This window comes from Podarcis gaigeae (genome assembly GCF_964106915.1).
Source record: "Podarcis gaigeae genome assembly, chromosome: 1".
NCBI classification, from domain to species: Eukaryota; Metazoa; Chordata; class Lepidosauria; order Squamata; family Lacertidae; genus Podarcis; species Podarcis gaigeae.
In genome coordinates this window covers 45,968,983-45,982,394 of record NC_139678.1, presented here as the reverse complement: position 1 = coordinate 45,982,394, position 13,412 = coordinate 45,968,983, and the positions used below count along the sequence as shown (strand labels likewise).

Below are 13,412 nucleotides of genomic sequence, written 5' to 3'. Positions count from 1 at the left end.
TTTAGCATAATATTTCAATATTTAGTGCAGGTGAGACCAACAGATCTATGTAAGTCTGGCAAGGTGAGCTGTATTACTTCCATTGCTAGAAGCTAATTATTATTTGCCCTTCATCCTGCAAAATGTTGGCTATAATTCCCATTTATTTCAGTTGGGTTACTTATAAGAAGCAAGGCTAAGCAGTCCTTAGCAAACTGGGATCTTTTGCAACATTGATCCCATAAACTGAATAAAGATAAAAACCATTTTGTTTTAGTACCTCTGTTCAGTGAAGAATTGCACGCCCTGTAACTAAACTCTGCAGTATTAAAAGATATAACATTGAACACCAGCTTTTTATGAAATATGAATAATTGGGTGAAGCAGCCCACATCAGTAACACCCCAAAGGAGTTGCCCGAGGAGCAAGTGCCATAAGAAACCAGTCAAGATTCAGTGAAAACACCCTGTTGTGATTACATTCACACCATACGGCTGTGGAATTTGTCATCTCATTCTCTGCCAAGATGCAACAGTTCTGGGCACTGCTGAACATGCCATCAAATGATTCACAGCGGCTGAAGTTGTATTTTGCTTACATTACAACACCCAGCCAGGGAAAGTGTGACCTAAGATGCATTTTGCTGAACTTCATCAGCTATTCCTATATGAGGGGAGAATTGGTGTATTGGAGGCCATGCCAAAAACATCAGAGACACTAAATTAAATCCTTCCTTGAGGCCATTGGCTTGGAATCTGTGGCTCGAACGGGCTCTTTTAGGCTATAAACCATGTCATGAAAAATTCCTGACCAGGGCTTCTTGCAGTGGTTTAAGAGAGAACTATTTAAAATTTGATTGCAACGTTCTTCTCCTTTGTTATGTTCTCATTCAAAAGGAAAATAAACTATTGCTTTTCTACGCCATCCCACTTCTCTTGTGCTGGGTTCAGAAGGCTACTACCGTGTTACAACTTGTGCTTCTCAAACAGTTCCAGCAGAGAAAACTAATGGAATTGGTTAGTTATTCATCACACAGGTAGCTAGTGCACTGTGGCCTCTTGGACATAGTTGTGGCTTTGGATGCTTCCCTAATGTCACCGCATTATTGCAGTCTGGAGGGACACAAAGAAACCATAACCTCGGAACATTTGTGGTATTAAAAGTTACAGGATGTTAGCAGGAAACTACAGGACATACACCTATTGTAAACAAGGCAGTATGCCCCCCACCCAAGAGCAAATGCTATTGGAAGCCTGAGATCCAGTGTGGTGTAGTGGTTAAGAGCGGTAGATTCGTAATCTGGGGAACCGGGTTCGCGTCTCCGCTCCTCCACATGCAGCTGCTGGGTGACCTTGGGCTAGTCACACTTCTCTGAAGTCTCTCAGCCCCACTCACCCCACAGAGTGTTTGTTGTGGGGAAGGAAGGGGAAGGAGAATGTTAGCTGCTTTGAGACTCCTTCAGGTAGTGATAAAGCAGGATATCAAATCCAAACTCTTCTTTATTTATAACTGCCCATATAACACCACAAGCACAAACCAGATTGGATTTCAGTAAGTAGTCCTCTAACCTCTCCCACAAACTCTTCCTCTCTTCCTCTTCCAGCATGCTCTATACTCTCTTCCTCTGACAGCATGCTCTATGCAAGTGGTTTGCAACCAGTGTGCTGTGGCACCCTGGGGTGCCTTGAATGATGGTCAGGGGTGCCGCAGGCAGCACTGGCCTCTGTCCCTCTTTCCTTCCCTTCCCCCCCCCTGATGCCCTTTCGCATCTGGCTTCCCCAAAGTTTGCACAGCTGTTTATTGCAGCAGCTCTGGCTACTAGCTCTGTAGGCAAATGGTGCCTCTGGAACAGATGGGATGGCAGCAGCAGCTGCCCAGAAGACTCCCAAGGAGAGGGGAGAGGAGAGGAGGCCGTGTGAACACCCACAAGGGTGGGTGTTAGAAAAAGGGTGAGAGGCTGCCAGCTCCGTAGGCAAGGGGTGACATAACTGGGCTCCTGAGCCCCACAGGGGTATACCAAAGAAGTTGGTCATGGAGCCGTGGACTCAGAAAGGTTGAAAACCTCTGCCATTGGTCTTCAACCTGATTCAAAGCGGGTCACTGTAGAAGCACTACCACCATGCAAATATATGGTAAAAAATTAAGAAATGGGTCTCCAAATGCATGTTGGGGTTAAAGGTGGGTCCTGGAAAAGTTGAAGATACCTGCCCTATGCAACCCCACAATACTTGCTTGTTTCTGATTAATATTGGTTTGGTGTTGTTTCTATTAGTTTAGCCTAGAAGTTGTTTACAAGATTCTGTTCCGAATAGAACACCCTGTGATTACCACAAAGGAGTGTACAATGTGACGTGTGAATTGTTATTAGGCAGTCCTATTTCATAACTTGCTCACTGCACTGTTAAAGGATTGATAAAGAAAGCAAATTGCTGAAGCTGGTTATACTGCCCGGTTGTTGTCTCCAGACCTCACTGAAGCAGCAGTTGAATGACCAGAAACTGAATTAGAAAGTGTAGGGTAACTGACAACATACATCAAAACATTCACAAAACCACATGCCTAGATTGCAAACATGTGATCAGAACACAGACTGACAAAATCTAGAGTCCATTGCTTAATAATCCATTGTGATTCATCTCCCAGGATAAGTGTGCAATGTGGAAAGCCCACTTCATTTTATAACACCCTCAGAATGTTACGTTGTACTTAAATCTCATTGAAATTGTTGAGACAGTCTCACCAGAAGTTACCTTGTCCCATTGATTTTAGTGATACTTAAGTGCAAGGACTCATTATTTGTGCAGACTTTCTTTGAAAAAGATTGAATGTGGACCCATTTAACACAATTTGAAAACTTTCCCCAAATATGTTCCCCATTACCATGAAAGTCCTTTCCCCTCCCATCCCCACAGATAGGGAGATTTGTAGCTTAGAATTCTTGCAACAATTTTGATTTCCATGTCCCTTGAATGTTATTCCCATCCAAGCCTATTATTGGGGCTTTTGGGGTGGCAGGGGGGAGGAGAATACAGTATGTATAAACAAATGTAGAGCCTTTGAGAAATTTCTTTTCCCACCCCCTGACAAATTTATGAAGCCAGCTCCATCCATGGGCTGTGCAAGACTTGAATTTTGAGGAAACAAATTACAAAAGCACTAAGCAACTAATCAAGTCATTCGTGCAACTAAATAAAAGGGGAACCTGTCATTTTCCAGATTCCCCAATAGTACACCCTTCCCCCAGCTCATAGCAGTTCTCGTTTCCTATCTCTAGCCTATTTCGTTCAGCATCCACATCCACTCACATATCTTGCAGCTATATTTATCCAACACTTTTCCAGGAGGTCAAAGATACAAGGATGACAGAGCTTTACTGATTAGGATGGTTTTGCTTCTGAAACAAATTATAAGTGGGATGCATTTCAAAAAGCATTTCTAAATGTCGAGAGCCACAGAAGTTAAGAATGCAAGAAGAGCCTTTGCTGGACCAATGAGGGTTGCCTGGAGCCTTTGTTTAAGCAGCGGGGAGGGGGGGACATTTCTCTTCTCCCAGGCCTTTGACTAATTTAATCATCAATGTGGGGTGGGGGTATTGTTTTTGTTTGTTACTATGTTATGTATTTTTATATTGTGAATTGCCATGTGATCCTTGGATGAAGGGCGGTATAGAAATTTAATACAGGCAATGACCAATTTAGGCACATCCAAATGATGCGCAATCACACATGCATAGCACTGAACCTGGAAGTAGCCCCAAAACGTCATAAAAATGTCACAGAAAGCGCTGGAATGGGGCAGCACGGGAGTGAAGTCAAACCATTGGGTTAGCATCACTGAATTGACCTCCCCGATGTACAAGCCTGGGCAGTGTAGATGGAAGTCCTGGGCTACCCAGACAAGAGGACCCCCTCTCAGCCTTCTTTATGTGGTCCAAAGAAAGCAGAGCAATATGTTTGGCACCAGCTTGGTTGCAGTTGTCGTCAGAAGGAAGCATACAATACGCCATCCAACCAACCGTCTTATGGACTCCAGAGTTGTGTAGGGTTTACTCCTTAACCTTTTCTTCTCCTGCAGATAGCCTGCAGGGCAACAGAGGTTTAGGATCAGAGTTTTCCTTCTCCTAGATGGGCTACCCTCCCAGGTTGGCGAGCCCCATGAGCCCCATCTGCTTACATTAAACAGTGGCAATTGTCACTTGCATAATTGCTAACACAGCAGAGCTGTTGCTTTAGCATAATATTTTGGATTGGCTCATGACCACCATCAGATTGCGACAATGTGCTGTTATTCTCCATCCCAGCTGCATCTCTGCTGGCACATTGCTCCCTAGATTTAAGCCTCAAGACTCTATTTTTTTTTAATGATTAACATCTGCTGAAAGGACTACTCAATGCCAGACTTGTGTTTTTGAACCAGCAAGCAGGTAGCTATTAAACTCCAGTGAGTTTTTTGTTTGTTTGTTTTCTTAAAAGTACAATTATCTTCATCTGTACTTCATCACAGTGCAGATTTAGATCAAGGCAAAATCATATTTAGGGGGTCTTTTTGTTTCCTTCACCAATGAGACTCCTCAGGCTTGGTTCAGACACACAGCAGCCACCTCCATGCAAATGAACTAGTCCAGGCTGGCTTGGACACTTCTGTGTGACTACATTCTTCTTTTTTATTCTTTGTTTTCAGACCTGTTAACCCTGGCGATAGTTTGAGGCACGTTAGTTACTAAGCACATGATGGCTGCTGATTTCATCAGCACACACACAAAAAGACTCTCAAGGCACCGTAAAGACTAGCAGATATATTGTGGCTTAAGCTTTCATGTGCTATGCTCCATTTTGTCAGGTGCATGACATGTTATCCCAAATTTTGTGTGTGTGTGTGTTGGTACACATATGTATGTATTCTACATAAACACTGGTAAAGGTAAAGGTACCCCTGCCCGTATGGGCCAGTCGTGTCTGACTCTAGGGTTGTGCACCCATCTCACTTAAGAGGCCGGGGGCCAGCACTGTCTGCAGACACTTCCGGATCACGTGGCCAGCGCAGCACACAGAAACGCCGTTTACCTTCCTGCTAGTAAGCGGTCCCTATTTATCTACTTGCACTGGTGTGCTTTCGAACTGCTAGGTTGGCAGGCGCTGGAACCAAGCAATGGGAGCGCACCCCGCCGCGGGGATTCGAACCGCCGACCTGATGATCGGCAAGTCCTAGGCGCTGAGGTTTTACCCACAGCACCACCCGCGTCCCTACATAAACACTGAGTTGTACCCAATTCTGCTAGTATGACCAGAAGGGACACTTGCCCCAGTGAACTCTCGACCTGTCTCCCCACTCACGACTCCGGCAACCCTCAAAAGGCCACTTCCAGTGTTCACGGGATGCTCATTGTAGGCTGGAATGTGGGACAGAGCACTACAGGAGATGGGGTGTGGAATAGTCTGCAATCAGGCAAAAGCATCTTTGGTCAGCAGAGGAGAGCAATACTCTGCCCCACATCCCAGCCCTTTACTAAGGATCCCTGCCTTAACTGAGGAGAGGATTTTGGAAGGTAGCATGGGCCTGTAGGGGAGGAAAAGGTTGGGAATTCCCTTGTGCAAGCAACGTTTACGCTGGCATTCCCAAAGGAATACTGGGGAAATTGTAAAGAGTGGAGCCTATGAAAGTGAACTGTCATTCATTTTGTGGCTGTTTGTTTACAGTGGAGGCTGATTCTCTCTCCCAATGAGATCAGAATGGAGATCACCAACCAGGAGGAAGATTGCATTGGTGAGACTGCCTACGGACCATACATTTAAAGCACATGTCTCCCCCCAACGAATCCTGGGAAATGTAGTTTACCCCTCACAAAGCTACAATTCCCAGGATTCTTTGAGAAGAGTCATGTACTTTAAATGTATGGCGTGTATGTAGCCTTGGGCACCAACCACTAGTAGTACAGCAGGAACAGAGGGGATATCTATAAAACTTTCTTAGCACTTCTCATGAGCAGGAACTGCAGGAGATTGGGGGAGGCGGGTAACAAAGCTGGTAGGAAGAAAGGAGGTGAGTTATCCAGGGATGAAGATGAGCCGGGGGACAAATTATGTCTTGTGTGAGCAAGGACATCTCTTCAGACTTCAGGTGGCCACAGGGCCTGGAGACAAACAGGTTGTGTATGTATAGTAGTGACCAGAGTAGGAATGACTGCTGGGAGGAGCACAGAGAGAAGAAATACTGTACCATGATGCAGTTGCAGCAACATGTTTCTCCTATATTGGTCTCCACAACTGGTACCTGCAGCCTTACAACAGTTTGACTTTACTCCCAAAGGCACACTCCTCCATTGTCTCCTGAGGCAGGTGGATGCCAATTGTCCCAACGGTCCACTAAGAGGTCAATATCAACAACCATCAACAGACAACCAACAGGAGACACTGCAGAATCCAAATACAGGGAGTGATAAGAACATCATTTAATCCCTGCCCTCCAGGGTGTTACAATAAGGCAATGGCAGGCAAATACAGGGTGGAGAGAGACACCCTACTGCAGACAGACAGACAATAAGTTTCCAAAACAAGCAAATGTAAAAAATCTCAGTTGTTTATGGCTGCTTGCTCCAGATAGTTCCAGCTTCCCTTTCTTGATGAAAGGCAGGCCCAGAAAGGAAAAGGGAAAAATAGAAGGTGAATAAAGGAGGGTCAACAGAGATTTGGGGTCAAAAGGGAGGGAGGAGAGGGTTGCACAAATTGTCTCACATGTTACCGCCTTCACCACCAGAAATAAGCCTCCCTTGAGGAGTCTATTTTTTCCAATGCAGACAAGAACAGGTAGGTAGTCCATTTTTATCCAAGGTGGGCATTTGCCCATGCTTAGCCCCCACCCCACCTCCCTACAGTCCAGGTTCAGGAATCCCAGCCATCCAGCCCTCTAGATGCTCCCTGCCTTTTCGCACCGTGTGGGCAAACAAGGTGTTCAGCGGGAGAAACAATACAATGGGCAGTCACACCATTGGCTGAATCCCAGAAGAGAGGGAGGGAAAGCGGAGAAGCGCCGGAGACACCCAAAAGGATCTGCGGAGGCATCGCTATTGTAGGAAAGAAGGAGGAGGAGGAGGAGGAGGAGGAGAGCACTGGGAAATTGAAAACAAACAGAAAAGGGCCCCCAGTGCCTCCAGTTAGGAACTTCAAAGTATTTCTTCCGAGTATCCGGCGGGACTGGAAATGCAGTACTTTATATTCCCCACGTGGAATTAATAGCGCTGCCTAGTTCAGTGTTAGACTGAAAACGAAGGGATTGTTATACACAAAGAGTTTAAGGAGGCCGCTGATTTAGGAGGTCGAGGGATACCGATGGTGACCAGGAAAACCTTTTCAAGGCCAGTTTCTTTGCAAGGGGAGACGGGGACGCCAGTTGTTTTGAGACATGACAATCAAAATGCAGATGGTGCTCGGCTCCCTTTCATTGTCAGGAAGGAAGGAAGGACACACCGGGGCTGAGACGCATCGCGATGCGACACCCCCCTTCTCTGCCCCCCCTTATGTCTCTTAACTGCCTTTGCCCTCATACGCTGGCGCGATGTATATTTATATGGCCGATATATATTTATGCGGTTTATCCTGATCAGCAACTTTTCCAGAACAAACGTTCTACAGTATTGAACTGCGTTTAACTAACGCGCACTAAAAACAACGGCGCAAGTTGTGAATCTGGGAAATGGACACTAACACCACACACACCCATTCCTCGGAAAGCATCTTTGGTCCGCGCGCTGCCTATTGTTTCCTTTCCGATCACCCCCGCGCGGGGGGGGGGGGTTGTTGAAAGGAGAGGAGAGGGCTAATTATATTAAAAGCCTGGTTCTGTCCCTTTAAAAGAGCGGGAGAGAGTCGGCGGGGGGCGAACTCGGGGCCGCAAGATGAATTCATCGGCGGGCAGGGAAGGGCTCCCAACGGGTCACGTGGAGGGGCAGGAAATGATTGATGCACAAGGTTGCTGGGCGCGAAGAAATTTAATAGCGCCGCGCGAGGAGCGGCTTCCCACTTCGGCTACTTCGCCGGGCGCACACGCTTCGCTTGCACCAATGATGTCAGCGAGGCTCGACTCCGGATCCACCCCCCACGCGCCTCCCGCCCCCTTCCAGGCTCGCGATGAAAATATTGCCCTTCCTTCGAGGGAGCCCCTCCGGAAGTGGCTCCTCGAAAAGAAACTTCCACTCAGCCTTTATGGTAGTGGCTTCGTGCCGGCGGCTGTGGACTTGGCCAAGCCTACGGCCACCGGGGCTTACTTCCGAGTAAACATGCCCGGGAGTGGGCTGCTACTGCTGCACGCCCAGCGGATCTGTGCAAGCAGGAGTCAAATACCGGCTGACTCAGGTGCAAGGGTTGCATCGGGACCGTGCAGGCAATAGGGGGCAGGGCTGGCTGAGCTGTCAAGGCGGCCACTAACTGCTGCACTTGGGGGTTTCAGCAGGGAGGGCTGAGCGACCTCGCTCCCCTGAAACCGACGTAACACGTGCGACTCCAAGCGAGCATAACTCCAGATCCCTTCCACAAGATGTAAGCGCATACTGGATCAGGGCTGAGGAGATGTGGATTCTCCCTCGTCCAGCCCTCAGCAGTCTCGACCAGGGGTGCCAACTTGAATAAAATATTGAGGGGAGTAAACCCCACCCCGCATAATCGATCACAAGATGCAGCTCACGCACACTATTTGCATGGCAATGCCCATCAACTTGGGGGGGGGGCGGCCCCCTCAAATGGAGGGGGACGAAGGGACCTCGGCCTCTAAGGAGTTGGCTTCTACGGTCACGAAGCTCTAATCTTACCTAGCTCTCTGGTTTGCTATGAGGATTTTTTTTTTTTTTTTTGCAATCTATTTTCATAAAAACCACGTGCGCCGCCCGGAGCCACTCGGAGGAAGGGCGAGATACGGATGTGACAAATACGGTGTTTTTAAACTTTGCTGGGAAGCTGCATCGTCCATCCGCTTTTGGCCACCGACTTTTGTGTGGCCCCGCTCTCTCCCTCAGCATCGCAGGAAGGGGATCGCTCGCTAATGATCTGAAAATCGCAGCTGCCGCTTCCCTGACGGTCCTGCTTAGAATTCACTAAAGGAAAGGGTCTCATTATGCAAATATTTCATTCCAGAAAGGGAAAGGGGGGGAGGGGAGATGTCAGTTATTTAAATATGACAGCTCGCCGTGCATCCTCTCTCCCCAACCCCCACCGCCGTCCCAAATTAAGGCTGCTTCTTCCTCCGGTTTACTCTCCCCTCCTCCCATCCATTCACATCAACGAGGATCCCCGGAACACCCCTCCGAAGTGTGTGTGTTTTTCCCCCGATCGGAGGAAGGAAGGCTGAAAGGTGGCAGACCCCCCCCCCCCTCCGCCGGATAACTTCAGCGAGTGGTAGCGAAGCAGCCCCAAAGGAGCTTCCCTCCCCTCCGCCACTACCACGCCAGGATCCCTGATCCGATCCGGTCCCGGTTGCAAGTGAGCGCCGGTTCCTTCGAGCGCAGAAGTAACCCTGAAAAGGTTAAGGAAAAGGAAAAGCCCCGCCATCCCCAGTCGCGCTGCCAAATCCCGCTCTCCCTTTAATGCCTGGGGGGATTAAGCTGGCTGTGTGTGCTGCAGACCAGAAGAAAAAACCGGGGAGGTTCCGAAGAAAACTACCCCCCTTTAACCACCAGGGTTAGGAAGACGCACACGCACCCCGCCCCCGACGTAGTAGGGCTGCCCCCAGAACCTGCACACCGGGGCTTTCTGGATGATCTGGAGAGCAGCCAGATTTCACCCTCAATTGCACCCTGGCGGCGTCCACCGAGTGGATGCATTCCAGAATCGAGCTCCGGCATCCTCTACTTTTAAAAGCGGAAAAAAATAAATATATCGAACGGTATGCAAAGCAGATCGCCGGACTTCCTGCGCTTTATCAAAAGCAACCAGCCACCAACCCCAGTCATTCATCTAGAACAAGTCGGTCTCTCTCTCCCCATACACACACACATACAAGTGTAATGGCTAATATGTCCCTACTGTCCTGCCATGAAAAGATCCGTGCTGCCCTTTTGCCAACAACGAGCCAGCCAAACGCTGGCGACTCAAACTCCTTCCCTCCCGCAGCTTTCAAGCCATCCCCGAACTGCAAACGGGGGGGAAACAACTCCCGAAACTGCAACCCGAACGTTTTCCAAGCCAGTCCTTGTGCGCCCGGTTCCCACCAATCGATCTTTCTGTGCTGGACGCTGACAGCGCTGCAAAGGCAGCCCGGACGCCGCGCGCAGGACTCTGTCAAGTGCAACGCACCCCCTCGGGGATCCGTCAAAACCTTGCCGTTCCCGAGAGCCGAAAAAGCCCCGAGAGCTGCGAGCGGCGCCGGTGCCTCAGCGCCCAGAAACTCCGCTTTCTTTTCATCACCTCCAATCAATTAAGCAGGACGCGGACGTAACAATTTCTTCTTATTAATTACCAAGCGAGAGACTTCGTGTGTGTTGCACAAAAAAGAGAGAGAGAGAGGAGGAGATAGGAAAGAAAAGAAAAGAGCGAGGGAGGCTAGAGCAGCTGGGAGTCTGGAGACGCCCGGTTCAGTCTGGCAGCATGCATCGGAAAGGCGCCCTTTTTCATATTTAAACCACGCGGAATATGTACATTTTTGATTCCTACTTACGCTTTCAGGGGGTTGTGAATGACAGTCGCCATTTTGCTACAATGTAACAGAATATTGTGTCTCGGAGTTCTAAAGGTTCGCTCAGGGGAAGCGCTCGGCCAATCGAGAAAGTGGATACCGGCCCGCCGCCCAATCAAGCGCTGAGGGCGGAGCCAGGGTTCTGCTAGTTATTAGGGGAGCTGTCAAAGCCCAGAGGTCACTCCCTTTCTGTGCAACTGTTAAGAGAGCAGGTCTTAAAGGGGCAGCGACGCGGCAGAGGGGCAATCGGCGCACGAACTTAGATAGCGGGGAGTTTCAAGAGTTTTTAATAATAGTTTGGGTCTTTAAAAAAACAAGCAAAACTGCACACGCACAGAGGCGAGCGTGGGGTGGGTGGGTGTGCGCGCGCGCGCGGGGGGTGAAACATAGTTCGTTCATTGTTTCCACAGCTTCTCGTTTCCCGAAGAGCATCTCCTCCAACTATTCATATGCAAGGATTGGGTTCGTGCCATTTTATCGGGGGGGGGGGGGATTACATGTGTGCTCACCCTCACTTCTGCAGTGCACGTTCTAGTTGTTCGGGGTATTAAAAAAACCCCAAACAAAACATGGTGGTCTCCATTTTGTTTCCCTTGATCTGCAGCCACTTTCCCCTTTAGGTTTCTTGGAACGCCGCTCGGTAATTACAGTGACTTCAGGGCAGCACCCTTCCCCCTCCGCCAGGAATTTCTCTGTGTCAGTCATCCAGCTTCTGCAGCCAGTGCACTAGTTACATAATGCACAGTGGCCAAACCGACCGCCTGTTTGTTTCACTCAAAGCAACTTTTTGGAAGCGTGATCGTCTGGGTGTAGCGTGTTGAGACCTGACCTCTCTGATCTTTTGACATCAGAAAAGGGAGCGGGAGGGAGGGAACTTCGCCTACATTTCATTAAAGCACATATAAGTGCTCCCAAGCAGCGAAGTAACTTCTCGGAGGCAGCAGGTCTTCTGACTGCAAGGGAAAGGAGTGGAGACGGAGCCCCATTTCTGGGAAAGACACCAAGACGTCTGAGTTTACCTGTGGCTAATTACATGAGTCTGCAAATGAATTACCCAGAAGAGGAGCTGAAATATTTTTGATGTGTCTAAAGGCTGAAACCATACCCACTTGAGAGTAAGCTGAAATCCCATGCATGCTTACTTGGCAGTGAAGCCCATGGAATCAATGAGACTAACTTTTGAGTGAACACACTCAGCAGGCATGTATGTGAAACCTAATCATTGGACGTTTGAGGACTAAACTGTTAAGCACACTTTGGGTACTTCCAGAGAGGGACCTGGTATCATAAATGAGTCGTCGAGATCTACTTTTTCTGTGTGTGTGTTAGGCATGCTAGCTTCCACACATTCCCCTCCACACCCCTGTAATGGATATTCATGGGTGTTCCACTACTTGCCATCCACACCAGGGTTGTTGCTTTTTGGTCTCTCCCCTCAGTTACTTCTCCCCTGGCATCCACTACCTTTTTTAATTACAGGCATGAACACAGGTATTTCTATACATCTGCATACCTGAAGAAATTGCATCCTAAGAATTGTACATGAGCCAGCATAACCAGCCTTGTTCAGCTAGCTACCATGTTTTATTGGGGGGGGGGGGAATGAAGGGTGGGGCTTTGGCCAGGGGATAATTTTTAAAATACTGTGGGTCGTGTCAAATACCTCTGTGTTTGTTTGTTTGTTTGTTTGTTTGTTTGTTTGTTTGTTTGTTTGTTTGTTTGTTTGTTTGTTAATTAAAGGGGTCAGGTGTTCATACAGTGATTACAACCTCTCAGGAGATTTTGAGAGTCTCTCCTCCAAACCAGATGTGAGGCAATCGGTAGAAATAGGAGTCTTGTATTGTTATCTGGGGCAACTGGAAACAAAACGGGACAACCTACTGAAACAATAGGGACAACGTGGGTGGCACTGTGGTCTAAACCACAGAGCCTAGGGCTTGCTGATCAGAAGGTCAGCAGTTTGAATCCCTGTGATGGGGTGAGCTCCCATTGCTTGGTCCCTGCTCCTGCCAACCTAGCAGTTCGAAAGCACGTCAAAGTGCAAGTAGATAAATAGGCACCGCTCTGGCAGGAAGGTAAACGGCGTTTCTGTGCACTGCTCTGGTTCGCCAGAAGTGGCTTAGTCATGCTGGCCACATGACCCGGAAGCTGTATGCTGGCTCCCTCGGCCAGTAAAGCCAGATGAGCACCGCAACCCGAGAGTCATCCGCAAGTGGACCTAATGGTCAGGGGTCCCTTTACCTTTACTGAACACATGACAAAACACTCACCCTAAAAATTGCACTAACAAGCTGGGAGCAGTTGCAGGTGTACACTGGGCTAGTTTTACATATCTGATTTTCCACATTAAGGGGAAATCCAGACTAAATGTAAACAAACAAACAAAAATGCCAGCCTTTATGTATGTATGTATGTATGTATGTTTGTTTACATTACAATGTCATGTGGATGCAGGGTGGGTGTGGAATTGTGAGCATAGCAGCAACAATTTCACTATAAACTCCCCTCTGGAAGCACCCTTGGTTAAGTCAGGCTTCCTCAACCTTGGCCCTCCAGATGTTTGTGGCCTACAACTCCCATCATGCCTGACCACTGGTCCTGTTAGCTAGGGATCATGGGAGTTGTAGGCCAAAAAACATCAGGAGGGCCGAGTTTGCCTATACCTGGGCTAGAGGTTTCCTGTCCCTGCTTTAGATGGCAGAGTATATTATTCATCTTACTTCAAAATGTGGCAAATCAGCCCTGGGACATTTGGAGGCCCTCCTATGAAGTGG

General features: G+C 48.4%; 1 protein-coding gene across 2 annotated transcripts in view; it reads right to left on the bottom strand.

Moving 5' to 3' along the window:
• Positions 1 to 10,689, bottom strand: part of DPF3 (double PHD fingers 3) — a 195,251-nt gene extending 184,562 nt beyond the window's left edge. For both annotated transcript variants that reach the window (XR_014566363.1, XM_083747471.1), the window contains exon 1: positions 10,621 to 10,689. Coding sequence is in view for 1 of the 2 variants with exons in the window: in XM_083747471.1 (XP_083603597.1) it covers positions 10,621 to 10,652 (32 nt within the window). In the remaining variant the exon portion in view is untranslated. The remainder of the gene's footprint in view (positions 1 to 10,620) is intronic.
• Positions 10,690 to 13,412: the final 2,723 nt, after the last annotated feature.